Source organism: Odocoileus virginianus, chromosome 22, assembly GCF_023699985.2.
Source record: "Odocoileus virginianus isolate 20LAN1187 ecotype Illinois chromosome 22, Ovbor_1.2, whole genome shotgun sequence".
NCBI lineage: Eukaryota > Metazoa > Chordata > Mammalia > Artiodactyla > Cervidae > Odocoileus > Odocoileus virginianus.
This window is the reverse complement of record NC_069695.1, coordinates 7143593-7170374: the sequence shown is the minus strand read 5'-3', so window position 1 is coordinate 7170374 and position 26782 is coordinate 7143593. Positions and strand designations below refer to the sequence as shown.

At 39.7% G+C, this 26782-nt stretch overlaps 1 protein-coding gene across 5 annotated transcripts in view; it reads left to right on the top strand.

Moving 5' to 3' along the window:
- DCC (DCC netrin 1 receptor) overlaps positions 1-18992 on the top strand; it is a 1226177-nt gene extending 1207185 nt beyond the window's left edge. For all 5 annotated transcript variants that reach the window (XM_070452514.1, XM_070452512.1, XM_070452511.1 and 2 more), the window contains 2 exons: positions 13817-13959; positions 15369-18992. In XM_070452514.1, the coding sequence (XP_070308615.1) occupies positions 13817-13959; positions 15369-15458 (233 nt within the window). In that variant the 3' untranslated portion in view covers positions 15459-18992. The remainder of the gene's footprint in view (positions 1-13816; positions 13960-15368) is intronic.
- The last annotated feature ends 7790 nt before the right edge of the window (positions 18993-26782 follow it).

Here is a 26782-nt window from a genome sequence, read left to right as displayed (position 1 = left end):
CTTTTGTGATTATATGACTATATTTAGCATTGTGTTTGGATTCTTCTTTATTCTGCATGTAGTTCTAAATTTTTGGCTTGTGGTTACCATGAGGTTTTTGTATAGCAGTCTATATATATAAATATATACATACAAATATATGTGCTACAGTCCATGGGATCGCAAAAAGTCATACACATACATTGTTGTTGTTTAGTCAGTAAGTCGTGTCTAAGTATAGTTGCTTGATCCCTTCATTTCAAATGTATTTTAAAAACCCTGCTTAGGTATTCTCCTTCCCTCATAATTAATCTTTGATATCATGTTTTACTTCAAATTGTATCCCTTAACCTCTTATTGTGGATATAGGTGCTATCTTTATCTTTACCAGTGAGCGTTTCCATTTCACAATTTTCTTATTTCTAGTTGTGGGCTTTTCTTTTGTCACTTAAAGTAGTATGCCTTGGTGTGTTTCTTCGTGGACTTGGGTAACTCTTGTTCCACGCTTGGGGATTTTTCAGCTAGCATTGGCCTGGATCCACAGGATCACAGTTTTCAGGGTATGTCTAATGGAGCATGTCTAGAAGCTAGTGCAGGCTTTCTGGAGGACAGACCTGGTGCCCACCCATGGAGAGCAGAGCTGGGTCTTGGCCCTCTGTCGTGCAGAGTCACATCCAGGGCTTGTCGAGAGATGGCTGAGGGCTCAGGAAGTTTCTGGTGACTGGGGCTGTGTCCCCAGCCAGTTAGTTGTTTGGCATGAGATGTCTCCGCACTGGCATCTTCAGCTTTTGGATGGGGCTAGGTTTGGGGCTGATGAGCCAAGATGCCCCCTGCTAGGAGTAGTGTTCACATCGTAGAATTTTCCCAAATGTGGCTGTCACCAGTATCTACATATCCAGGGTGAGTGGCTGCCACCTCCCCACCGCTGCAGGAGACTTTCTAAGACCAGTAGGTAGGTCTGGCCTAGGCTGCTATGTAAGCCACTGCTTTGCCCTGGGTTCTGGTATGTGTCAGATTTTGCATGTGCCCTGTAAGGGTAAAGTCTCTATTTCCCCTAGCCCTGTGGTGCTTCTGAAATTAAGCCTTCCTGGCCTTCAAAGTCACATGCTTTGGGCGCTTACCTTCTTGATACAGGACGTCCAGGATGGGGAGCCCAGCAAGGGGCTCAGAATTCTCACTCTTGTGGGAGACCCTCTGCAGCACTCTTCTCCAGTTTGTGGGTTGCCTGCCCGAGGGTATGAGGTTTGATTATATCGTGACTGTACCCCTCCTACCTGTCTCATTGTGGTTCTTTCTTTATGCCCAGTTGTAAAAAAATCTTTTCTGGTAGGGTCTCTTTCATCAGTGGTTGTTCTGCAGATGGTCGTGACTTTGGTGAGCTCAGGGTCTTTCTACTCAACCTCTTGGCTGCTGTCCCATTTTCTTTTCCTTTGGTATATTACTCTGATAAGACTCAGAAACATCACTGAAATTGAGAAATACTATTAAATATATGTTAAACTAATTATCAGCATAACTGCAGATCTCCAAAGTGAATAAATAAATATGAAGCATGGTCTTCTCCCTAGATCTACAATAGGAAAAGCTGTCAAAAATCCTATCATTTCTTGACATCGAAGGACAGGGGTTTAATACCCTGAAGTAAATGCTTTTTCTAATTGCTACTGTTTTCTCTAGTTCTCTGGGAGGGTATGATTGTCTTCCAGTGCGTCAGACACCATCAGGCAAGGCAAAGGCTATCATGCCTGAAAATAACTCATCCTATAGAAGGAGTACCCAAAAAATGGGGGATCAGGCAGGACTGCAAGAATACAGTTGGCTTTTAGACTGGCGTATAAGCACAGTGTACAAAAACCCAGACAGCAACAGAGGATGTGTGACTGTGTTGAAAATACAGAAGGAAATAAGGATGAATGGACTTAGGATAACTCACCGAGCAACAGCCGCAGTCCGTGAGCAGGTGAGAGGCTGCAAGATGGTGCCTAGGGTCCTCTTCAGATTGGACTGAGCACTCAGACATCACTTACTAATCCAAACGCCAGGTGACACTACTCCGTCACTGGAACGTAGTCTGTGCCAGAAGACTGCTTGTTTTATAGGAAATAGATTCAGAATGTAGCCTTTGAGCCACAGGTAAGGTCTCAGGCGTGAAGTGATAAAGGCATGTCTCATAGTTCTTCAGAAGAATTAAGACACAGACTAGAAAATCAAGACAAGAGCCAGGAATATACAGGAGGGAATAAGTGAAGAAAAGTTTCCAGGCTAAAACATTTGAGATTCAGAGTATAAAATATTGAATGTACCCAAATACAAATGTATCTAGCACAGGGACAGAGTTAATGCACATACAAAAGCAAGTGTGTCTGCCGCTCATGGAAATCTTTGCTTTAAAACATTTATTCCCCTTTATATAGGGCAATCTTAAGACCAAAGTTGTCTTATTGACTTGATAAATCTCTCCTGGAAAATTTCTCTCATACTCTTTAGTTCCCCATTCAAGAAAAAGAAAAAAATAAGGCCATATAATATGCCAGATAAAGTGCTAATACTGAACTCTAGCGACCCTTTAAATTCTTCTCTTGTACTGGAATGTTATTGAAATTAAATTCTACCTTGACCTCTTGACCTTCTGGGACCTCAGTGTTATCTTCAGCAAAATAATGGGAAGGGCACTAGTTGAACTCCAAGAGCCGTCGAGGTTCCAGCGTTCTAAACTTCTTTGCATCTGTGAATATTGCTTGAGAAAAGAGTGTCATGTGAGGTTTAAACACTAGGCAATGTCCTTGATTCCTTTTGTAAAATGCACAGTGTCTTGCCTGTTACTCAACATTCAGCAGGTTTAAAACTGTTGCCTGGACACTAGAGATAATCAGTTATTATAATTATCTCCTTTCTAATGGGTTTGAGCTATGATACTCTTTAGGCATGTCTGCATCTTATTATAATAATACAAATGCTTCAGATGCACTATAATACAGCATAGACCTGCCCAAATCATTAGGATCCCAGGCAGAAAATACTCCATTAGAATGTATTTTAATAGAACTATAATTTCTATGTAAAACTACCAAAAAAAATAGTTAAATAATTATTATTCTTATATATTTCCCAGTATACAATAGGGACAGGCCTGATTCAATTTTCTGCATAATATGCTACACCAATATATATTTACTTCTTTTGTGTTACTCTCTTTGTATATATCTCTATGCTAAAGTGAATTGATTTGTGTTAATTCATAAATAATGTTGCATGTGTTAAGGGTTAAAATGTAAACTTTTCAAAAAAAAAAAACATTACTTAAAAACTGAAATTTAGGCAGAGATCAATATGGGAGACTAGCATGTGGAGCGCACCTCTTCCTACAGATCCTTCAGAAATACATCTATATTTGGAACAATTCTAACAGAATACTTAACTGAATGTTGGCAGAAGATCTCATACAACTAAAGCTACAAGAAAGAGATCACCATGTAACTGGATAGGATGAAGTGGGAAAAAAAGAAGAATTGAAATGGGACCCCGTACCTCACAGGGAGTTATGAAACGGGAAACATTCCCTCACCCTGGGAAGCGCCTTCTCTGGCTGGGAAGTCAGCTGGAACAGATTAGGAGGATCAGAGAAAAGGGCTTGGCTTGGCTGCAGAGAGAGAGCCTGAAGGGCCTGGCGTGTGATCCAGGCCACCACTGGGAATGCACACAGGATGGAGGCTGCGTCCTCCATAAAAGCCGCATTGTCCACACGTGCCCAGGGGGACGGTTGTGGACCCATCATAGCAGCCTCACTTCAGTGCCCTCATGGTGGGTGCTACTCCACTGCTACAAGCTCTGGGAACACGCAAGCACAGGTAGGTGGAATGACTGCAGGGCAGAAATCTAAGGTGACTCCTAGTGATCCCACAGTGGCTGCTGGTGCACCAAGCCAGCAAACTCACACTGGCCGCTCTGTGGGCGCAGTGCTTGGGGGGCAGCCGAGCTGATTACTTACTGTTGCTCCCCAAGCAGAGGTTGACCCAAGGGCGGTGCCAACAACAGTGCACTTGGTGGGTGCCCGCACCAGGGGGCAGGCGATGTCACAGAGAGCATGTCCTTGGACAGTTCCTGGGGAGGGGTGCACACCTCCTTCCCAGCGGAGTGCTGTAGTCCTACCTGCTGATTCCACCGGTTAAAACTGGGCCTGTGGACTTCTGTCCCAACAAGTGGGGAGCAGACCCTGCCACAAAAAGGACTGTGGCAACCACAGAGCAAAGAGAAGGCCTCACCCAGCATCCGCTGAAGGCTCCAGTCACTGCAGCACCCCCTTCATCGAGGGCCAGCACAACCTGAAGACAGAAATGGCAAGCACGCATGCCAAAAACAGACCTCTTGAGCCAAAAATATTGGACTCAAGCTATGCAAGGGCGCTCCCACATAAAAACAGCCCTTCAAAACCACAGTAGAAAACTGTTTATCCTAAATTCATAGAGTCAGAGAAATATAAAATGAAAAAGCAGAGGAACCATTCCAATAAAAAAAAAAAAGACAAATCCCGTGTTTTAAAATAAGAAATAGACCTCTCAAGCGTACCAGACTCTGAGTTCAAAAAGGAGGTACTAAAAATACCGAAGGAATTAAGTAGGACTATCAGTAGAAATACAGATCATTGTAACAAGGATCTAGAAACTATAATGAGCCATTCAAAATTAGACAAGTCAATTACTGACATGAAAACCAAGTTACAGGCAAAAAATAGCAAACTAAATAATGCAGAAGAATGAATAAGTGATTTTGAAGACAGAATAACAAATTATGCAATCAGAGCAGCACACAGACAAATTAAAAAACAATGAAAGTAACACATGAAATCTATGGGATAATATAAAGGGTGCCAATCTATGCATAAGTAGGGATTGCAGAAGGAAAAGAGGAAAGGAGGTCAAAATGTATTTAAAGAAATTATGACTGAAAATTTACCAAGCCTTAAAGAAGGAAAAAAGATGCCCAGTTACAGAAAGAACATAGGGTCCAAAACAAGATGAGCTTGAAGAGACCCACACTAAGACATATAATTGAAATGGAAAAAGTTAAAACAAGAATCCTAAAGGCAGCAAGAGAAAAATAAATTGCAGGTGAATCCTCCCCCCATAAATATATCACCTGATTTAACCATACAAAGTTTATAGGCCAGAAAGAAGTTGCTAGATATATTCAAATTCCTGAATGGGAAAAAACCTGCAACCTAGAATACTTACCCAGCAAAATTAGCATTTAGAATAGAAGGAAGGAGAGAGAGAAAATTTCTCAGACAAGCAAAAACCAAAGAATACATCAATACTGAGCCTATTCTAAAATATTGAAAGGTGTTCTCAAAATAGAAAAGAAGCAAGAATCTATAAGGAAGGGGAAGATCGCAGTAGGAAAAGTAAACATATAAAAGGATTGTAGATCACTTAAATAAAGCCAGTACATGTATTTTAAAAGAAATTTTTTTTAAAAATTGTGAAAGTTATTTTAACTATGTGCTTGCATGCTAATTCATTTCTATCATGCCCGACTTTGTGCGACCCTATAGACTATAGCCCTCCAGGCCCCTCTGTCCTTGGGGATTCTCCAGGCAAGAATACTGGAGTGACTTGCCATGGGATATTCCTGACCCAAGGGTCGAAACTGCATCTCTTATGTCTCCTTCACTGGCAGGCAGGTTCTTTACCACTAACGCCATGTGGAAAGCCTGGTTTTAACTACCATGAACAGCAAAAGGATAAACATAAAGATGTAAAATAGGAAATCAAAATTACAAGATGTTGGTGAAGGGAGTAAGAAAATGTAATCTTTTAGAATGTGTTTGAACTTATATTACTACCAGTTTAAAGCAAGTAGATATAATGGGTTAACATACTTGAAAATGCTCCTCTGTCCATGGAATCCTCCAGGCCACAATACTGGAGTGGGTTGCCATGTCCTTCTCCAGGGGATCTTCCCAACCCAGGGACTGAACATGGCATTGTTCCCGCATTGCAGGCAGATTCTTTACCATCTGAGCCACCAGGGGAGCCCACTTGAAATCCAGGATAACCACAAATCAAAAACATAAAGTAGGTGCACAAGAACCAAAAAGAACTCAAGCAATAATACAAAAGAAGACAAGCAAACCACAAAAGGAAAATCCAAAGGAAAGGAACAAAGAAGACATATAAAATCTTGGTAAACAAGATTTAAAGTGGCAACAAATACATACCCATAAATAATTACTTTAAATGCCAATAGAATAAATGCTGCAATCAAAAGATACAGAAGGGAAGACTGAACAATAAAACAAGAACCTACAACATGCTGCCTACAAGAGGCCCCTATATGGAAAGTGAGGGGAGGGAAAAAAGACATTTTATTCAAATAGAAATGACAAGAAATGGTAGGAATACTCATATAGGACAAAATGGACCTCAAAAACAAAGCCCATAAAGATAAAGAAGGACATTATACACCATTAAAAGGATCAATATACATGCACCCAATATAGGAGCACCTAAATATGTAAAACAGATATTAACAGATATTAAAGGAGAAACGATGGGACTACAATAAAAGTAGAAGACTTTAATGCCCCACTGACATCAATGGACAGGATTCCAGGTAGAAAATCTGTAAAGCAACAGAGATCATATACAATAAGACAGTTATGTATAATTGGTAATTTTAGAACAATAAGAGTGAAAGTCACTTAGTTGTGTCCAACTCTTGTGACCCCATGGACTATACAGTCCACGGAATCCTCCAGGCCAGAATACTGGAGTGGGTAGCCTTTCCCTTCTCCAGGGGATCTTCCCAACCTAGGGATCAAACCCAGGTCTCCTGCAGTGCAGGCAGATTCTTTACCAGCTCAGCCACAGGGAAAACCCAAGAATACTGGAGTGGGTAGCCTATCCCTTCTCCAGTGGATCTTCCTGGTGCAGGAATCAAACCGGGGTTTCCTGCATTGCAGGCAGATTCTTTACCAACTGAGCTATGAGGGAAGCCCTTAGAACAGTAAATCCCTCCATAAAAGAAAACACATTCTTCCCAAACACACACGGAATATTCTCTAGGATAGACCACAAAGGACACAAAACAAGTCTCAACAGATTTTAAGAGGACAGGTATTATTGCATGCAACCTTCTCTGACCACTGTGGCATGAAATTAGAAATGAGAAACAAGAATATATGGAGACCAACAACATGCTACTAAGAAACCAATGGGTCAAGGATGAAATCAAAGAGAAAATTTTACAAATACCTCAAGACAAATGACAATAAAAACACAACCATACAAAAAAATCTATGGGATATAGCAAATGCAGTCTTAAGAGTAAAGTTTATAGCAAATAGAGCTTCCTCAAAAAACAACCCTGACCTACCACCTAACAGAATTAGAACAACCACAAAACCTAAAGTCGACAGAAGGAAGGAAATAATAAATATCAGAGAGGAGCTTGAGGTTTAAAAACAGACAAGTTGATGAAACCAAAAGCTGGTTTTGTTGAAAGAATAAACAAAATTGACAAACCTTTGACCACGCTTACCAAAAATAAACGAGAAGACCAAATAAATGAAATAAGAAATGAAGAGGGAGACATAAAAAGTGATACCATATAAATAAAAATTAATCATTAGGGAATGCTATAAACAACTCTACGCCACCAAACTGGACAACCTAGAAGAGACAGAAAAGTTTCTAAAAACATACAGCCCACTAAAACTGAATCAAGAATAATAGATAATTTGAAAAGATTGATCACTAGAAGTGAAACAACCTATAATTTTAAAAACTCCATGCAAGCAGAAGCCCAGGCCTAGATGGTTTCACTGGGGAATTCTACTAAATAAACATTTAAAAAAGAACTTACACTAATCTCTCTCAAACTCTTCCAAGAATCTGAAGAAGTCTGAAGAAAAGGGAACATTCCCAAAATCATTCTATGCAACCACCATCACCCAAAACCAGACAAAGAAACTACCAAAAAATAAAATTGCAGGTCAGTATCTTTGATCAATATAGATGCAAAAATCCTTAATAAAATATTACCAAACTGAATTCAACAACACATAAAATAGATTATACATCATAGTCATGCTGGATTCATGCTAGGATCACAAGGTAATCAAACATATGAAAATCAATCAGATGATACATCAGTCACAAACAAAAGAAAGATAAAAACCACATGATCGGCTCAATAGATGCAGAAAAAAGCATTTGATAAAATGCAGCATCCATTCATAGTAAAAACTCTCACCAAAGTGGGAATGGAGGGGATATATCTCAACATAATGAAAGCTATTTATAAATCCACTGTTAACATAATACTTAATGGTGAAAACCTGAATGCTTTCTCACTAAAACATGGAACAAGACAAGAATGCCCACTTACCACTTCTATTCAATGTAGTATTTGAAGTTCTAGCTACAGAAATCATACAAGAATTAAGTATATACAAATTGTAAGGGAAGAAGAAGTAAAATTGTAATTATATGCAGATGACATGACACTATATGTAGAAAACCCTAAAAACTCCACACAAAAACAAGTAGAAGTTATAACTTTAGCAAGGTAGCAGGATACAAGATTAGCATACATAAATCAGTTGCATTTCTTTACACTAACAATGAAATAGCAGAAGAAGAAAGTTTTTTTTTAAATCCCCTTTAAAATTGCATCAGAGAAATAAAATATTTAGGAATAAACCTGACCAAGGAGGTGAAAGACTTATACACTGAGAACTATAAAAATATTCACAAAAGAAATTGAAGGTTATTTAAAGGAATGGAAAAACTATTCCATGGTCTTGAGTTAGAAGAACTAATATTATTAAAATGGCCATACTACACAACACAATCTACGGATTTAATGTGATCTTAATGTGATCTCTATCAAATTACCCATGACTTTTTCCACAAAACTAGAACATATAATACTAAAATTTATATGGAACCATTAAAGGCCAGAATTGCAAAGTGATCTGAAGGGAAAAGAACAAAGCAGGAGACAAAATCCTCACAAACTGCATACCATACTACAAAGTTACAGTAATCAAAATAGCATGGCCTTGGCACAGAAACAGATGAATGGATCACTGGAACAGAAGAGAGAGCCCATAAATAAATCCTCACACTTTTAGTCAATTATCCTTTGACAAACGAGCCAAGATACAGTGGGGAAAAGCCAGTTTCTTCAGCAAGTGGTGCTGGGAAGGTTGGACAGCTGCATGTAAATCAGTGAAGTTATTAGAACACACCCTCACACCATACAAAAAAACTCAGAGTAGCTTCAAGACTTAAATATAATACATGACCCCAAAAAACTCCTAGATGAGAATATAGGCAAAACGTTCTCATATAAATTTATATAAATTGTAGCAATACTTTCTTAGGTCAGTCTCCCAATAGAAATAAAAGCAAATATAAACAAATAGGACCTAATGAAACTTGTAAGTTTTTGCACAGCAAGGAAAACCAGAAATAAAATCAAAAGACAACTTTCAGAACAGAGGAAAACATTTACAAATGATATGACCAAGAAAAGATTCATATCCAAAATATGCAAACAGTTCATACAGCTCAATATCAAAGAACCCCAAACAACCTGATCATAAAGTGGGCAGGAGACCTAAATAGAGATTTTTCCAAAAAGACAGATGGCCAATAGGCACATGAAAAGATGTGCAACATCACTAATTAACAGAGAAATGCAAATTAAAACCACAATGAGATATCACCTCAAACCAGTCAGAATAGTCTTGTGTGTGTGTGTGTGTGTGTTAGTCATTCCGGCATGTCTGACTCTTTGCGACCCCACGGACTGTGTAGTCAGCCAGGCTTTTCTGTCCATGGAATTTTCCAGGCAAGAATACTGGAGTGAGTTGCCATTCCCTTCTCCAGGGCATCTTCCCAACCCAGGGATCAAGCCCAGGTCTCCTGCACTGCAGGCAGATTCCTTACCATCTGAGCCCCAGAGCCATAAAGACTGAAAATAAGAGATGCTGGAGAGGGTGTGGCAAAAATGGAAACCTATGCTGTTGGTAGAAATGTAACTTGGTGCAGCCACCATGGAGAACAGTATGGAGGTTTCTTAAAAATTTTTAAATATAGAGTTGCCATATGATCCAGTAGTTCCACTCCTGAGCATATATCCAGAGAAAGCACTACTTCAAAAAGATACATGCACCCCAATGTTCACTGAAGCTCTGTTCACAATAGCCAGGCCATGGAAGCAACCTAAATGTCTATCAACAGAATGGATAAAGAAGATGTAGAGTATTTATATAATTCTCAGCCATAAAAAAGAATGAAACAGTGACATTTACAGCATGGATGGACCTAGAGATTATCACACTAGATGAAGTCAAATCCCATATAATCTTATTTATATGTGGAATCTGAAAAATGATATAAAAAACATATTTATAAACCAGAAACAGATATACAGACATAGAAAACAAACTTAAGGCTGCCGAAGTGGAAAGGGGTAGAAGGGAGGGATAAATTTGGAGTTTGGCATTAGCAGATACAAATTACTATATATAAAATAAACAAGGACCCACTGCATAGCAACTTAGGAAACTATATTCAGTATCTTATAACCTATAATGGAGAAGAATCTGAGAAAGAATATATATGTGTGTGTGTAGGAATCTCTTTGTATACCTAAAACTAGTACAGCACTGTAAATCAACTATAATTTGTAAAGAACTAAAATTTAAAATTGAAAAACTAATTGGATTTCACCATATGCCATCAAGAAAATCGAAGTAAAAATTTTAACAAAAAAGTATCAAATATTAACATATAAAGTGTTAATCATTCAAATGTAGCTGCTCTGTTCTATTAAATGTAGGGAAGGAAGAGCTAGGAGGTCATGGAATGTGCTCAGAGGAACATCTTTCCATGGCAATAAAACTACATCGGGTTTAATCAGTACATTGTGAACATACTTGAAGGGACTGTAAACACAATTCAGAAAAAGACATTCACAGTAGAAGTTCCATAGATACATTCCCAGTATTCACCAGTTCTGTATGAAGACTCCCCTTTAAACTTTGTGCATTCACTTGTGTGATCATCTATAATATTCATGTGAATTACACACATTGGGGTATCTAGAGAATACTTTTATAGCATCACTCTGCCAGGGTTTTTAGTGCCTGCCTTTGTATTTAGGTTTACAAATAAGTTGGCTCTAGGAACACTGTGTTTCTAGTCAGAGGCCAAAGGAAAAATATAGAGGTAGATTTACTACACAGATCATTTCTTCAGATCCAACGAAGACCAGCTGGTATCATTACATTCTTTGGAGGAATGAAGGTTTGCTAGTTGTTCAACCAGAAAAAAACTGATGGTAGAAAAGGATCATGTAAGACAAACTCAAAATGACCTGTGTGACACAGCAGTCAGTAAAAAATTTATGTGATTATTTTGTTTTAGTCCACTGACCTCCAATCTCATTAAATTGATGATTTTAATTTAAATTGCATTATTTGTATAGTACTTTGCTATTTAACTTTAGTCTTAGAACTACAAGTTTATAAAAGTTATGCCAAGTTTTATGTTTGTATAAATGTAAATAACACTGTAATAAAAGTAGTTTAAATCAATGCCAAACTTCATTGTTTTCCTCCTTAAATTCAAACATAATTTAAGAAACTATAATACAATAAGTAGTTTATACCCTCAAATGACTTATAATCTTGAACTATGTTTCATGTTTTCTTATACTGCTTCTTCAAAAAGCTCATTTAAGTTGGATGGATTAAATCAACATGTCAATGAAAAAGACATTAATATGTTCAGTGGAGTTTGATAGATCTTGGTAAAAATTCTTACTATCTGCCCTTCTGAAATGTATGAATTTGGTTAAGTTACTTCATTTCTCTTCCTTTTAGCATCCTTGTATATGAACTGGAGATAGAATACTTAGCAGGCTTGTTTTGACAATTAAATCTCTTTTTAATTAAGTTTAATTGGAGGCTAATCAGTTTACAATATTGTAGTGGCTTTCGCCATAGATCAATATGAATCAGCCACGGGTGTACACGTATCCCTCATCCTGAACCTCCTCCCACCTCCCTCCCCATCCCATCCCTCAGGGTTGTCCCAGTGCACCAGCCCTGAACTCCCTGTCTCATGCATTGAACCTGGACTGATGATCTATTTCACATATGGTAATATACATGTCTCAATGCTATTCTCTCAAATCATCCTACCCTCATCTTCTCCCACAGAGTCCAAAAGTCTGTTAAATCTTAATAACAGCTAGCTCTCTTTGAAAGAGCGACAGGAAATCAGCAACTTTAAATACATCATCTTATTAATCCTCACAAATTATTATTTCTATTTTATAGATGAAGAAACAGGCAAGAGAAATTAGGTTAGTTGAGCAAGGAATTATACAGGTAGAATGCACAGTTAGGCTTTCCAGGATCTGAATTCAGATTCAGTTGGTAGGTCCCAAATTCTTCCCTACTATGCTATTGCCTAAAATGAAATAAACTTAGCACAAGTCTAGAGCTTAGTAGGAGCTCCATAAATATTAGTATTTCCTTTCTTAATAAGAAGATGATTCTTACTTCTCCTGTCTCTGTATCTCTTCTCATATGAGTTACCAAAAACTTAAGATCACCCTCTAGTGATAAATGATTCTAACTGCAGACTTTTCAGCCTTGGTTTAAGAAAAGTGGTGATTGAATATAAATATGAAGGAATTAGATGCTAGGCCAAAATGTATGATAAAATGTGCATTGGATAGGATTTAGCATTTATAAATTACTAGCTTCCTAGATGGTTTGCATTCTTTCTTTTCTAATAAGCAAGGATCCCCTATTTCTCTGATAGTATAACAACTTTTGAGTTTCATTAACTAGATTATGTTTTTGAAAGTATGGTCAAATAACTTTTTTTTTTTAACCCAAAAATATACAGTATGTCACTGGGATCATTTGAACTTAAATATCATCATTAATTATAGACGAGAACTGAGGCAAACTAATTGTAATAGCTTCAGTGCCTCCTATGCTAAGGTTTTGGTTCTAATACTGACAAAAGTCCTTAGGTATATGAGGTATACTAGCTGATTTGATATACACCTTTATAAAATTTGTATTTTAGACTATAGGGACAAATTTATACTGCTGCTATATGTTGCAGAATTTATAAGGCAAATTTTAGACCCTAAAAGAAAAGGCAGTCGTTGTTTGTAGCAGACTGAAATATCATTTAGTAGAAATGCAACAGTTATTCAAATGACTTTCATGAGCATTAGAATGTGTTTCATTGAGAGAAACTATACTGATTAGGACAGAATCATACCTTTTTTTTCTTTTCCAACAGAAAATATTCAATCAGGTTAGCCATAAAGAACTCTTTTGCACTGTAACATCTAATACTCATTTGCAGATCAGAGCAACCATCTCTTTTAACTGCGCAAGTGTTCCTTGGTACTTGTTATAAACAGTATATGGCTTATACAGGTGGTCGAGAACAGTGCTCTCTGGTCCATAGCTGCGACCGGCCCCAGCTGAGCTGGCCTGACACTTACACCGTATGGCAAACAGTCCACACTTCCCAGGCAACCTTTCACAGGGATATCTGAAATGCACTCGCAATGACATATGACTGGTGGAGGTTCATCTGGAGAGGCCTAATCAGGATTTGTCTTCCATTCAGTAGAAATAAAATGAGCCCGTTCATGTGTCAGAACTCATCTCTTGACTACAGGATGAACAATAACCTAAAGGCAATGCCAACCCACTGGATTCGGCTTACATACTTGAGATTGTTCCAGAATGTTTTACACAGTACTTTCATCACTCTGTTTTCTATTTTAGGGCCTACTCTTCCCAAGACTCATGTTAAAACAGCCTCTCTTGGGTTGGCTGGAAAGGCAAGATCTCCTTTGCTTCCTGTATCTGTGCCAACAGCCCCGGAAGTGTCTGAGGAGAGCCACAAACCAACAGAGGACCCAGCCAATGTAAGGCCATCCTTGGAACTCACAGAAGCACGCTGTGCAAAGCAGTCTAAGCCAACCAACCCTCTCCACCAAGCCCAAGCCCTCACTGCTCTTCCTGTCTGTTCAGTTCTGTTTTCCTTCACTTGAATATGAAGAGAAAAAACTTTACGGAAAAAAATTACATCAGGGATCTAGTTATATGAAAAAGATCATTGATACTTAAAGGCAATCTTTATACATACAAGCTGATAGCAACATACTGAGTGACTTTACATACATATACACACATATGTGTATATACATTTATATAAATAGGCACATGTGTGTGTATATATATATACACTGTCATCACTATCCTACAGAAATACAATGTGAACCACACAGTTTAAAACTTTCTAGGAGTCACATGAAAAGATGTAAAAATAAATAGGTGAGATTAATTTTAATGATATATTTTTATCTAACCCATATAGATATTATCACTTCAACATGCAATAATTATAAAAAAATTATCATTAAGATATTTACGTTTTTTGTACTAAGTGCTCAGAATACGATGTATATTTTATATGTACAACACATCTCAATTTAGGCTATTCACATTTCAAAACCCCAGGTGCTGCTTTTGACTTGAGGTTGCTGTATTGGACGAGATCTAGATTATTCAAGTAAAACAACCCAGACAACTATGACATCATGTGTGGAAAGAAGTAACAAAACTAATCACCTCACTGCACCCTCCCTTTTCATACATAGGGCCAGTTTTTTGAGCCAAAGTGGCTATTTTCAATCCTTGTCAAACTCTGAAGATAACACAGTAAATGACCAAATCATTTAGTGGCAGGCTGAAATTCCTATAAGAAGGTACCATCTACAACCTATTTAATACCACGAGGTCAAGTTCCCACAAAAAAATGCTTATGTGGTATTATAAAGAAAGGAAACCTGCTTATGTAAATTCTGTTTATAGCCTGATGGACAGGAACAGTAACTAACATACTCAATATCTACCCTGTGCTGAACACTAACAGGCACTAAACACGTCCCAGGATGCTTAGAACAGCCTTTGAAATAGATATAACCATCTTCATTTTATACCTGAAAGCTACACATCAGAGAGGTTTACTAACTTGTCCAAGATCACACAGCTAGTAATTGGTAGGACTTGATTTGAAACAAGATTTTGTTTGCAACACAGAAGCCTCATCACAAGGATGAAGCTGGTGAAATAGCATACAATCCTTTGTCACTGCCTCTTTTACGACCAGCATCTTCATCCAACGGTCATATGCTGCGTTCAGCCCCCGGGCCATGGGCTGCTGTGTCATACATGAGAACGCACAGAGAAATGATAGAGCCGGCCCCGCCTTAACAAAAGGAAGGCACCAACATTCACCTGCACTGATCCTTTGCTCTCATTCTCTCTGTAGGTGTATGAACAGGATGATCTGAGTGAACAAATGGCAAGTTTGGAAGGGCTGATGAAGCAGCTTAACGCTATCACAGGCTCAGCCTTTTAACACGCACTGCCCAATCGACGAGCTGAATTTTCGGGGACCTCTGCAGTGTTACCAGTTACCCATGAACAGCACACCTGCGTCCAAGAATGCTAACCAGCGTGCAGGCCAGCCATCAAGACCACTCACTCCTGGCAGATCCTGCAGCAGTTCAGAAGGAAGACGCAGTCCTTCCTTCCTGGGCATCAGGAGCTTCAAAATGAGGACTCTGGGGTCCCTTAACAAAAGCTAAGATGCATCCTCACTGCAATGTCAAAGCTGAGGCTGCGAGAATAGTCCTGGGCCTTTGCCACTGCAGTGAGCGCACTGTCAGGACAAATGCTGAACGCTCTTCATCAAGGCCTGTCCGTTTCTTCTAATGTGTGGGTCTAGTCTTACAAACGGCAAGTGCATTATTGAAGCCTGTTCCCTGCCATGGCAAACCAGTGCAAGCTCACTATTTTGTTTTCAAATTTAAAGTACAGAGCATCCATGGGAACTTTCCCACCTAAGGATTGGATGTTTTTCTGACAGCACAAAAAAAGTAAACAGGCAAACAGAAGCTTCTGTAACGCAGTCACACCTGCACAGGTGGTGGGTATCAGCAAGTGGCTGCAAAATTCACCCATGTTAGCAAGGTATCTGTAAATCCACCCTTGGTTAACACTGATGTCTGGAGAACAGGAACATTTAAAAATCTCCAGCTAGGGGCATGCTGCCAGCCACCGGTCCATTTCCTGAAGGAGGATACCATATGCAATCTTCTCAGACACCCAGTAATTATGAGCTTACAACTTCTAACAGGACACTGTTCAATCTGGGTGGCTTTTGTGCCATCCCACACTGTGATGATATTTCAAAGCTTCACCAAGTCCGTCTCCCTCAGAAGTCTGGCTGGAAGAGTTCCCCTCTCCACCCCATCCCTCCCTGAGTCCCCCTGGGCAGCCAGTCCCGGTCAGGTGGCCAGCTCCACACATTCCAGGCCACCCGCCCCCGCCCCGATCTACCTTCCTGAAACCCTCTGTGGACGTGGCAGACCCATCCCATCCAAGGAAGGGAAGGAAAATGGAAGGTGGTTTCAAACAGTACCTTCTCTTAAGTGATGTCTCTTCCACCAACAGGGTCCTCACTGACTCAGAGCAGGCAGTGTTGATGAATGGCGACCACCAGGCTTGTTGTCAAGGAAACCTTCTGCACCACTCCTGCCCAGAGTCAGAGAGGAACGGAGGGGAAGACATCACTTGACACTTCTGACACATCATCCTAAATCCGGTGGATGCTCTTTAAAACTGCATCTTCATTGTGAGCTAGAACCTTAAACTCCTATTGCCATGTTTATCTACAGCTTGCAACTAGGTGAAATTAAAAACATTGTGTGTGCACCCTTTTAGTTTCTGAATTTGCAGCTGCAAATTTGGAGTTAATCCATTTGTGCAGCTGAATCGCCAAAAGGGAGCCCGTTTGCATATTTATCTGTTAGGCAACTTGAAAACCCAATAAGAGAGTTTCAGCTGAATTATTCCTTTCAGCTCTGCCTTTGATTTCAAGCTTGAGTAGGTCATAATTTTAAAAGAGCATGGAAGGAATAGGATCTTTACAACCTAATAGCTCCTTTTATTAGGTGGGTAATTATATATGAATCCCTGAATGAAATATTTTGAGCAAAATGGCACTGTAACAGAAGTAATAATTCAGATTATTTTTTTACAGTTTTATGTCGGGAAGGAAATCTGATGTCAAAGAGAGGGCTTGTTCAAATGGTTCATTAGAAAGTCCGGTCCATTTGTGAAATTGTTCTTTCAACAAGAGTGCTTGTTCAATTTACTTATATTTTCATGAAGTCCTTCTGAAGAGCTATGTGACGTTATCCTCTGGGGCAGATAACTCTTATTCAACATCTAAACACTTAGGCAAACAACACTCCACTGACCTGGAACAAGGCATTTCATAACATAATATTGAGTCTTACAAAACATAATTCATGACATCAGAAAAAAAAAATGTTCATTAGCCCATCTTACCTTCTCAAGGTCCTAGGATGGGTTTTCCATTCTAATCCTCACAAACACGGAACATTCTCTGAAGGCATCTGACACCCAAGGAAAGTCACCCTGAGCGTCCAGTTTGGAATGAGCTGCATATCTTGCGGATTTCAGAGACTAGTCATGTCTTCAATCTGTATGCTGTATCTGCACAATCAAGAGAACTAGCATTTTTACAACATTCCAAACTCCTCTAGTCAAAGTCAATGATCTTACGAGATACATTGTTTGAACACATGAAAATATACAATGTATGATTTCAGCATGCTCTTGAAACTGTCTTCATAAACACACCCAATGCTCTATCTTAGTAACTGGCGATGGTAATAAGTCTTAGCTCCATGCAAGGAATATGTGGTAGAACCCATTTACATTCTCACAAGAGGCTCTTGGGAGACTGGCCCAGTGGTTTGAACATGACCACAACTCTGTACAAACCTGCTCCCTGTTCTCTGAGATAGTTCCCGTGCGTGTACAACTGCCTGCCCAAGTATACAGGTAACTTTTTAATTTCCCGGTCTCCTGATCTCTTGACAAGAAGAAATCTGCGAATCCTGCAAGATAACCTTTGTTTTGCTCTTACTCCAAGTCTAGTTCATGACAGACAGGGCTCTTTAAGCTCATAAATCTCCCTGATTCCCGTGGGGTGATGCTTAACAGCCAACCAGCAGCTCTGCCTCCAGAAGTCAGTTCTCCCCGAAAAAGAAGAAAATAAAGCTTGGCAGAGCATGCTCAGACCCCGCCTCCCAAACCACCCCCCGCCCCCCAGCTCTGCTGAACTGTCAGGCATGAGCCGCCTCTTGAAAAAGCTTGGTATGTTTCTTTGGAATTTCATGCTGATAAGAAAGCTATTTTCTTTCCTCTAGGAAGTTCTGCATTTGAGAAACTCACAAAAATGCAGAGAGTTCAAAATGCACAGAACACTTGGAGGATGCTCTAGCCAAGAGTTAAATAGTTCTTAGCGACTCACTCTCAATAAGAAACCAGTCACAGCTCTTTGTAGAACAGAGCTATAAGCTTCTAGAGCATTTAAATAATGGAACTTTACATTTGGATATACACATACAATTGAACAAGCTGGAAAAAAATCAAGTGAGGGCAGGGATATAGGAGGTGAATTTATTAAGGCTTCCTAGGAGGGGTTGGATATAACATTATTATTCTCTTCAAAATAAGGGTCGTTCCCAGTGACATACATGTTTTCGTCCCCTGCACTGGGTAAGACCTACAAAAGTCCAGCATTGGTGTGTCATTCCAGACATTTGGAAACTATAATGTTTGGCATTCATTGGCTTTTCCCATAAAGAATCTAAGTACAGGTCTTTCTGGAAGCCTTCACAGTCTGTGCTTGAAAACGGTTACTCATTCCTAGTTACCCTTGTGATACAACTGTCTGTTGACTCTGTTTAAAAAACGTCTTAAGGTCTTCTCCAAACATAATAGTGTCTCGTACATGGCTGCTGAACTGAAATTCTAACCACCCCACCCCAAAAAAGCCACCTCTAAGGAGATCCCCTTACCTTTTATATAAAAAACTGTGTTCCAGACTGACTCCTTATAATTTCAGAATGTCCATTTCTAGTTCATGAGAGAGAAAAAGAAATAGAGTAAGTCCCTAGTTTGACACACGTTTATCAAAAACAAAACTGTCAGAACTTTAAAAGAGATGCAGAGTGCGGTCGCTTTCCCTTCCTGGACCAATTTACTTCATCTAAACGCAGACCGTCCCTAAGGCCAGATGTTAATATCCTCACATGTTCATCACCCACATACACAAGAGAGAACCCCCAACAATCCGGAGCAGCAGAGCAGTCGGTCGTACACTCAAACCTACTATCTCTTTTTAAATATTTTCAAAGCGACATTTGACTTACAATAATTTGTATTTCTCTGATAACTTTCAGAAAGCACTTTCCTAGTGTACAGAAAAGCTTTTCACTTGATTCCAACGTTTCCAATTAAGTCAGACTTTGGAAAAAATCATAGATGTTTTGTATGATATTCCATTGCATTCAAAAATACGTGCTATCTCATGTGTCAGTGTAACTTGCTATTGAAATACCTGCTTCCAAAATGTCCTGATTCTGAAAAGAAATGCCTGAGTGTTTCCTGGTCAGTGAGATCAGACGGAAGCGCACACACTACGACTGTATCTGGGCTCTGCATTGCCGCTCCCGGGTAACGTTCTCTTGCTGGATTTCTGCTGCACTCTGAAGGACTTCTGCTCTCAGCAGAAAGCGTCTGTACATTGTCATCCTCTGATTTTTCGTGGGTTGGAGAGCAACAGCGAAAACTCTACAAGATGTCGCGAACACAGATACATGGGCCAAGGGGTCTCAGTGTGTGCTGAACGTGTGTTCTCAGATGCAAGAAAGGAAGGTTAGGGAGGAGGAGAAATGCTGTTTTTTTATTACCGTAGGGTAAACCTGACAATTCAGAACTTTGTGAATTGTCAGCTTGTTTTGGGGGGTGGGGGTGGGGGGGCTGGGTGGGTGGGTCCAGGGTGTACTTTTTATAAGTAATATTTAATTTATTATTTAGAGTGGCTTCTTTTTTGGATAATTTATGATACAGAGGGAGACCTGGTTGGGAATCTAGATCTGGCTGTTAAAGCTGCAGTGATCCATAGCTTAGAGGGACCACTTTGGAAATGAACTGTCCACTGCTCAGTATGAGGGTGTGCCCAGGCAAAGCCCCCACTGAATTTCCGTCATCACCGCCTTCTCCCTTGCCAGGGTCATTCAAACTTGGTTACCACCAAACCCACAATATTCTGATGGCATTTTTCAGATCACATGCTACTCATCCTCTCCGAGGGCTTTGCGATTCAAATTGTTAGTGTGCTAGTGGTAGGTTTATTTGGTAGAAATGGGCACACTACAGCTTTAACTAGCCTTAGTGGAAAGAAGAAATTTTTTGTTGCTACAAAATGCCTTTTAATGTCAAAAAAAAAAAAAGAAAAAGAAAGGTATTTTGAGCCCACAAAGAGTTTCTTTAAATTGTCAGACTCTAGCATTGTTAACCAAATTAGACTAGTGATTGCAATATTTAAGTGTAAATCTTGTTCTATGAGAAAGGACACTTGCTTACTGTTTAAAACAATGACTGTTTCTACACACGATCTTGTATACTCTACTACACGAGGAAAAAGGGGTTTTGTAATCACTGTAGAACAGTCTCATATTCATTTTTTATAGAAATGTTATTCCAATGGTGCATTTTTTTGTTTAATAAATAAAGTTTTGATACAAAGTTCTTCCTCCATGTTATTTATATGGAATGACTGATAGGAAATGAGCACAAGGCGAACCCCTGCCTGTCTGTGTTCATCCGGACACGTGCGGCCTTTCTGGACGCATGGATCGGGGCCTGTCAGAGGAGCCTGGACGGTTGCAGCCCGTGGGCTCCGACACGCCTCAGGAACTAGACAACAGCAACAGAAGAGACTGTCCTCCTCTAGCACAGGCCTTTGGATGTTTCTGCTGTTTTCAAGCACACGCCCAGTAAGGTTCCTATCCCAGCAGCCAATACCCAAGTCAGCTAGAAGGTTGCCTTCCATTGCCAGAATTAGCTTTTTAGCCTACACACACAGGAGACCTGTGAATTCCAGATCAGATCTTACCAATGCTGTTAAATGCTCAAGCCCCCAGGCCCTGACTGAGACAACTGTGTAGTGTACGCCAGCTTATTTCCAGAGCCCCGGGCAGGACTGAACCAAAGTGACCCACTGGGGAGTCAAAGTGACTCAGTGGGGAGTCAAAGATGCATGGGTGTGAGCTTAGTCGCTAAGTCGTGTCTGACTCTCAGACCTCTGTGGACCGCAGCCTGCCAGGCTCCTCTGTCCAAGAGATTGCCAAGGCAAGAATACTAGTGGGGGTTGCCATTTCCTTCAGGGGAATCTTCCAGACTCAGGGATCAAACTCACATCTCCTGCACCACCTGCATTGCCAGGGAAATTCTTTACCACTGAGGCACCTGGGGAGCCCCCATGGGGAGATGCTGCTCCACAATATTGCACCCTAGATGGAGCACCCACGTTTGGCTCATCTCCTTTCTCTTTCCATCTTCTCCCATCCCACTAGTGATTTCTCCTGGGAGCACTTCATGATAACTCACTTTTACACAAATATCCACATCAAGGGCTTTTTAAGGGACTTAACCCGAAACAAAGACCCTACTAACTTTGTGCCCACGGCAACACACCAAAACCAAAGAAATATAACACTCTCCATCCTCAAGCTATTTCATTCCTACCATGTCAGCATGGGGACACACATGCATTGAAAAATGTATTGCTGTGAGTACTAAAGGATCAAGTGTACGCATATAATCTATTCTTTAAGAGAAAATCATGGATTAATAAAAGGTTTACTCACTCTTTGGGGTAAGCAGAGAACTTCTTAGTGAGTTTGTTTAAGACCATGCATCACCGGTGACAGGACAGGTGGGGTTTTAAAGGCCACCTAGCTCTTCTCATCTTCTTCAACTCATAATCATTCCACCTAAACAAACAAACAAGAAAATATGGTTAAGATCACTAAGAACCTAGAGGAACTGGAACCCTTGTGCACTGGCAGTTGGAACGGAATCTCGGGCAGTCACTGCGGAAAACTGTATGGTGGTTCCTCAACGCTGAACACAGAACCACTGCTGCTGTTGTTTACTCACTAAATTACGTCCAACTCCTTTGGGACCCCGTGGACTGTAACACGCAGGCTCTTCTGTCCATGGGATTTCCCAGGCAGGAACAGTGGAGTGGGTTACCATCTCCTTCTCCAGGGCATCTTCCCGACCCAGGGATCAAATCTGTGTCTCTTGTATCGGCAGGTGGATTCTTTAATGCTGAACTACTAGGTAAACCTTAGAGCTGCTATATGATCCAGCAATTCCACTTCTGAGCATATACACGAAAGAATTAAAAGGACTTAAGAGATATTTGGATACCCATGTTCATAGCAGTATTATTCACTATAAACCAAAAGGTGAAAACAATACAAGTATTCAACAACCGAATAAACAAAATACTATATATATAATATATATTGGAATGTTAGTCACCCTTAGAAAGGAAGGACATTTGGACACATGCTACATGGGTGAAACTTGAAGATATCATGGGAAGAGAAATAAGCTCATCACAAAAGAACAATGTATGCTTCCATTTATATGAGGTGCCTAGAGTAGTCACATTCAGAGAGACAGTAAGTAGAATGGTGGTTGTCAGGGGCTGGGAAGATAGGGGAGTGAGGAGTAATAGCTTAATAGGTACAGAGTCTCAGTTCTGGGAGATGAAAAAGTTTTGGAGACGGATGGTGGTAACAGGAGCACAATGTGAACACAATGCTGCTGAACTGTACGGTACACCTAAAAATATTAAAATGGTCAATTTTACATTAAGTATCAATATGTGTGTGTGGAGGGGGGAGTCGCTCAGTCGTGTCTGACTCTCTGCGACCCCATAGACTGTCGTCTGCCAGGGATTCTCCAGGCAAGAATACTGGAGTGGGCTGACATTTCCTTCTCCAAAGTATCAATATTTTCTACCACAATTTTTTAAAACTCCAAATAAGGATATTCCAGAGTCACCTTCTCTAAATGCTGATATTTATTCTATGATTCTTGAAATATAAACATGTCAGCACCAACATGTTAAACTGATATGCACGAACTAGAAGTAGCATATCTATGACAGTCTATTTTATCTCACATATTCAAGTTATATTGTCAGCTCTTACAGAAGAAGGCCATGCTTTCACAAAAACAATAAGAGATGCTATCTTCATGGAAAACTGGTTACTTGAAGAAAAAAATAAAACTAGTGTTTGATTGAGACAGGAGAAAGTTAGGGGACAAACCAACTTCTCTCTCATTGCAAATATCTTTATGAGGAGGATTTTGGAGGAGTCAAAGAATGGTACACTCTTTAGCTTGTGCTTAGTCACTCAGTTGTGTCCATCTCTGCAACCCCACGGACTGGAGCCCGCCAGGCTCCTCTGTCCATGGGATTCTCCAGGCAAGAATATTGGAGTGGGTTGCCATGCCCTCCTCCAGGGGATCTTCCCAACCCAAGGATCGAACCCAGGGATCCCACATTGCAGGTAGATTCTTTACCATCTGAGCTATCAGGGAAGCCCCACTCTCTATCTGACACACCCTAAAATGCTACAATGAAGATAGATAGCAGACTGCGTTAAAACACATGTAAGAGAATTTAATAGATTTGAAAGAAAGTGGCAAGTCAGAGAGGTTGACCCAAAGCTGGAATCCAGAAAGGCTGACATTGCCTCTCTTTCCTGGAAATTTTCTTTAACTCATGAATTGCTTCTTTCCATTTATTCTGATGTGTTTTAAAGATGTACCTGTAATTCTTAAAGATATTTCCTGATTTCCATTCTATCATTAAATTTCTCATTATTTTTCATGCATTACTCTTTAAACATTCTTTGTATCCTCTCAGATTGGCCATCCACATCATTGCTTCTACTTTTTGCAAAGTTAAGTCTTTTACTGCTTTCAATAATTGTTTTAATTGTGCACTTGCATTTTTCATTTTATTGCAATTCTTCCTTTTACTCATTGCCTTCTTTATTTCATCATGCTGTCTTTTTATCCCATCCTGTTTTTTTTCCCCCATATATTCCAATTCTCTTTGAGAGTTAATATTTCTTTATAAATCTGAAAATATCAGTTTTCTATGAAAGAACCTCCTTCTGGTTTTGTAAAAAGATTATCCTATAAGCTTGTTAAAGCTCACTACTTCAGATTTAATCTTTATTTTAGATTTAAGTATTTTGAATCTATTAAACCTGAAATGAAGAAAGATCTATTCAGGTCAATCCTCTGTTCATTTGAATTGCTCCTGCCCCATTTTATGACCCCTTCTGTTCATCAGATTTTTTTTTTAACCTGATTGCCAAGTGGAGTGTATGAAAAAGCAAAGCTCAAGAATAAATGCCCTTTCTCTTTTCTACATCTACCTGAAATAGTGTAAAGATGAGAGATTGTGCCCAAGCATGTTAGTTCTTCCGTTACCCTTTCTGCCCAGTTCTGTTCTGACAGTTCGTATTCAACAACTGAATGTAATGGAAAAACAGATTAGAGGAAGGAGTGAATAACTCCCGGGTGCCTGATGCTTTTTGAGGGAGCCACAGTGGCACTTGCCTGGATCTCTGGTTGATGTAAACTTTTTGCCTACGGTCTGATGATCATTTTGTATACTGGCAATATGGTTAGAACAGCCCATCAATTATGCTTCCTTGAAACTTATTGGTCTTACAGATAGGGAAAAAGAAAAAAACCAAACCAAACCACCTTTCTGGTTTGGTGGAGAGGCCCTATTTTTCAGTAATAATGTCTTCTTTTCTCCCTCTCCTCTTTCTCTTCTTCCTTGTCTGACATTTTTCCTGCGTCTATAGATGTAATAATGGGAGCGTTGGGTTCACTGTAGGGGCAGCTCTTCAGATGTCCCTGTAATTGTTGACTACCAGGCGTTTCTTCTTTGTGGGGGTGTGAAAGTCAGTCAGCTGTGCTGACTCTCTGTGACCCCATGGACTATTCAGCCCGTGGAATTCTCCAGCCCAGTCCTGGAGTCCGTAGCTGTTCCCTTCTCCAGGGGATCTTCCCAGCCCAGGGATCGAACCCAGGTCTCCCACACTGCCTTACCAACTAAGCCACCAGGAAAGCCCCTGTTTTTGTTTTGTTTTTTCTTTAACTTAGCCATAAAAAGGAAACACGCTGGGCCATTTGAAGAGACATGGGTAGACCTAGAGACCGCCATACAAAGTGAAGTACATCAGAAAGAGAAAAACAAATATTGTACATCCATGCATATATGTGAAATCTAGAAAAAGGATACAGGTGAACTTATTTGCAAAGCAGAAATAGGGACACAGACGTAGAGAACAAACACGGATACCAAAGCGGGGAAGGGGGGGATTGGGAGCCTGGGGCTGACACATATATACTCCTGAGAGTATGCAGAGAAGAGAGAACAAGTGAGGACCTGCTATATAGCACAGGGAATTCTACCCGATGCTCTGTGGTGACCGAAATGGGAAAGAAATCCAAAAAAGAAGGGATATATGATACATATGGCTGATTCACCTTGTACAAGCGGAGACTGACACAGCCGTGTAAAGCAACTAATACTCCAATAGAATTCATTTTTGATGTTAAAAAGAATATTGCACATCCACTTTAGCAAAGAGAACAGGTGGGAAGTGACTCAGTGGGCGGCCTCTGGGGCTTCCTCACTAGACACACCCCAGCACCCAGTTAGGTATCCACCTCTCTACCCAAACCCCTGGGGAAAAAAAAAAAGAAAAAACCTAGGTATCTTTTAAGCACCCAGGTTTTGTCCCAATTTCTATTTACCTAAGTAGTCTTCACCTATTTCTTATTTACCAATTTATTCTTTCCATATTACTGTATTCCTTCTCCTCCTTTCATTTCTGACTTATCTCTCTCCTTCACCTTAACTTTGAAAAGTCATAATTTGATACAATAAATATGAAGGCAATTATTCCTGAGATAATCCAAATGCTCTCATTAGCAGTTCAAAAGATTTCTTGAAATAAATAGCAGAAGTAATTTTTTTTTCCCAGATTCCTTTCAGGTTTTAATTAACATTCTTCCTTATAAATTAATGACAGTCCTTTAATTTCCCTGTCTTTGCTAATATCTTTTCTGACTCTTTATGTAAGTTTGACAAAATACCTCTTAGTAGAATAATTTTTCACCTTCTTAATATTTCTTAAGGATTTAATTCTCATGCTATTCTTTGACTCTGTGGTGGCTTCCCTCAGCGACTTTTCTTTTTATTCAGGGGAAAACTGTTCTTTGGCCTGGAACATTCTTAACAATGGCAGGATTTTAATTTTGTAGATGTGGCTCCTTATTTGTCATTAATTATTCCCATCTCTTCCTGAAATAGGATGTTTCCCCAAAAAATCAACTATAACATTACTGTGGATGTATATTATGGGGTTTAATTTATATTGGACAATGTAAGTAAAGCTCCTACTCCACTACAATTTCCAGTACTAAAATCTACTGAATGCTACTTCTGAAAGTCTCTGCACTCCATCTTTCTCCTTGACATTTGTGAACATTTTCATACATTTAAAATACATAAATAGAAATTTAACAAACGTGTCATTCCGGTGTGATTATAACATTATAGGTATAATTTGTAGTATGCATGTAGATTTAGAAAAAAGTTTTCAAATAGATGGTATTATATTTTTTTTTTCCTTTTCTTAATGTATACAACCAGTATTTATTAAGTGCCTTCTAGGGGTACCAGCA